This window comes from Neovison vison, chromosome 10 (assembly GCF_020171115.1).
Source record: "Neovison vison isolate M4711 chromosome 10, ASM_NN_V1, whole genome shotgun sequence".
Lineage (NCBI taxonomy): Eukaryota > Metazoa > Chordata > Mammalia > Carnivora > Mustelidae > Neogale > Neogale vison.
Genome location: NC_058100.1, coordinates 19,109,163 through 19,110,730, shown reverse-complemented (window position 1 = coordinate 19,110,730; position 1,568 = coordinate 19,109,163). Strand labels below are relative to the sequence as shown.

The following is a 1,568-nucleotide window of genomic DNA, read 5'->3' as shown; positions in this document are numbered from 1 at the left end:
AAGGCATTTAAAACTAATTTAAAGCAATCATTACTTATCTCTTAATGCATATTGCTATCCAAAGAAAATTGGGATTTCCTAAAGTAAAGAATAAGGAACTTCTGTTAGATACAAAACTAACCGTGCTGCCACTGTAGGACCTATCATGGAGACTGGACCCCCTGTGCTATTACTTCAGCTTTAGATTTACCTTTGCTTGCATATTCAAACTAGCAAAAACAAACAAAACACCTAGCAAACAAAAACCAAACAACTAAATAAAAAAAAAAAACTACCAGCCAAACAAATTTAATATTGAATGAGTTCCTTTTCCATGTTTGTTTCCTCTGTCTTATTTTTATTTATTTATTTGTTTATTTGTTTATTTTTTTGCTGCAAAAAGCTTTATTGTTTCCATTTGGTCCAGGGCTTGGGAGAGGGATGCAGGGTGGTTACAAAGCTGCCTCTGGCTGCAGGGAGAGGCGGAGGCACGGATGTCAGCAAGGCCCCCTCAAAGGATGCTGCTGGACTCCGGAGCTCCTAGTCATGCTTGAGGGTGAGCCTCTCGAAGAGATGCTCGCCCAGCCCAGCCTGGGGGCCGGCCAGCCTGCTGAGGTTCGTCAGGTGGTCGCCCATCTTCTTGATGAGCTTCACCTCCTCATCCAGGAAGTGGTTCTCCAGGAAGTCACAGACATGGGGGCCTGTGCGGGCAGAACCCAGGGCGTGCAGATCCAGAAGAGCCTGGTTCAGGCTCTTCTCCAGAACCAGGGCAGCTTCCATGGCATCCAGGGTTTTCCCCCACTCATCTTGGGACGGCTTCTGGACGTCCTGGAAGAGGGCGCGGCCGCCGCGCTCGTTTTGCATCTTCAAGAGACGCTCGGCCCCGTCGCGCTTCTCCTCAGCCAACTCGCGGGAAAGGCGGCCCACACCTTCCAGAGCCACATCGTCACGGTCGAAATAGAAGCCCAGAGAGAGGTAGGTGTAGGAGGCCCGCAGATGCATGTTGACCAGACGGTTGACGGCGGCCTCCACCTCGGTGGAATAATTCTGACGAATCTGGGAGCTCATGGTTGATTGAAGATCAGGAGGTAAGCCCGAAATTGGCTGTGGGCTGGTCCCGGAGGCAGCGGGCGGCCGAGAAGATGGCTCCCAAAGTTGCGACTGGAAAAGAGGTGGGAGGGTGGTCGTTGGCTGGTTGCAGGGGCGTCCCTGGGTCTGTTCCGTCCAAGCACTGGTGAGGCAAGAGACAGATCCGCAGGACGCCGGGCGCACTGCCTCCTCTGTCTTATTTGAGTTGAAATACACGAGTATACACACAATAGTGCATGATAACATGAATCTGTACTGAATGCATTCTGTTTATTCCTTCTCACGTGACACTGTACTTCATGTGCTCTTCTAGGACAGTCTTCTTCACATTGCTTTATGAGAGATTCATATATCTTGCTTTTTCACTAAAATATCAGTTCTTCAATGTCAGGAATGATTTTGTATATATTTTTGTATTCTTGCAGCCTTTGATAATACCAAATTTATAGGAAATATATATTTACCAAATAGATAGATGAGTAGAGGGATGGTGAAGTAGA

At 48.0% G+C, this 1,568-nt stretch overlaps 1 protein-coding gene across 1 annotated transcript; it reads right to left on the bottom strand.

Moving 5' to 3' along the window:
* Positions 1–364: 364 nt before the first annotated feature.
* LOC122918101 (ferritin light chain-like) lies at positions 365–1,197 on the bottom strand. Its single transcript, XM_044266261.1, has one exon. The coding sequence runs from the start codon at positions 1,045–1,047 to the stop codon at positions 520–522; it is 528 nt and encodes a 175-aa protein (XP_044122196.1). The 5' UTR covers positions 1,048–1,197; the 3' UTR covers positions 365–519.
* Positions 1,198–1,568: the final 371 nt, after the last annotated feature.

Coding starts and splice junctions, on each gene's coding strand:
- LOC122918101 (XM_044266261.1), bottom strand. CDS start 1,047: ATGAGCTCCCAGATTCGTCAGAATTATTCCACCGAGGTGGAGGCCGCC.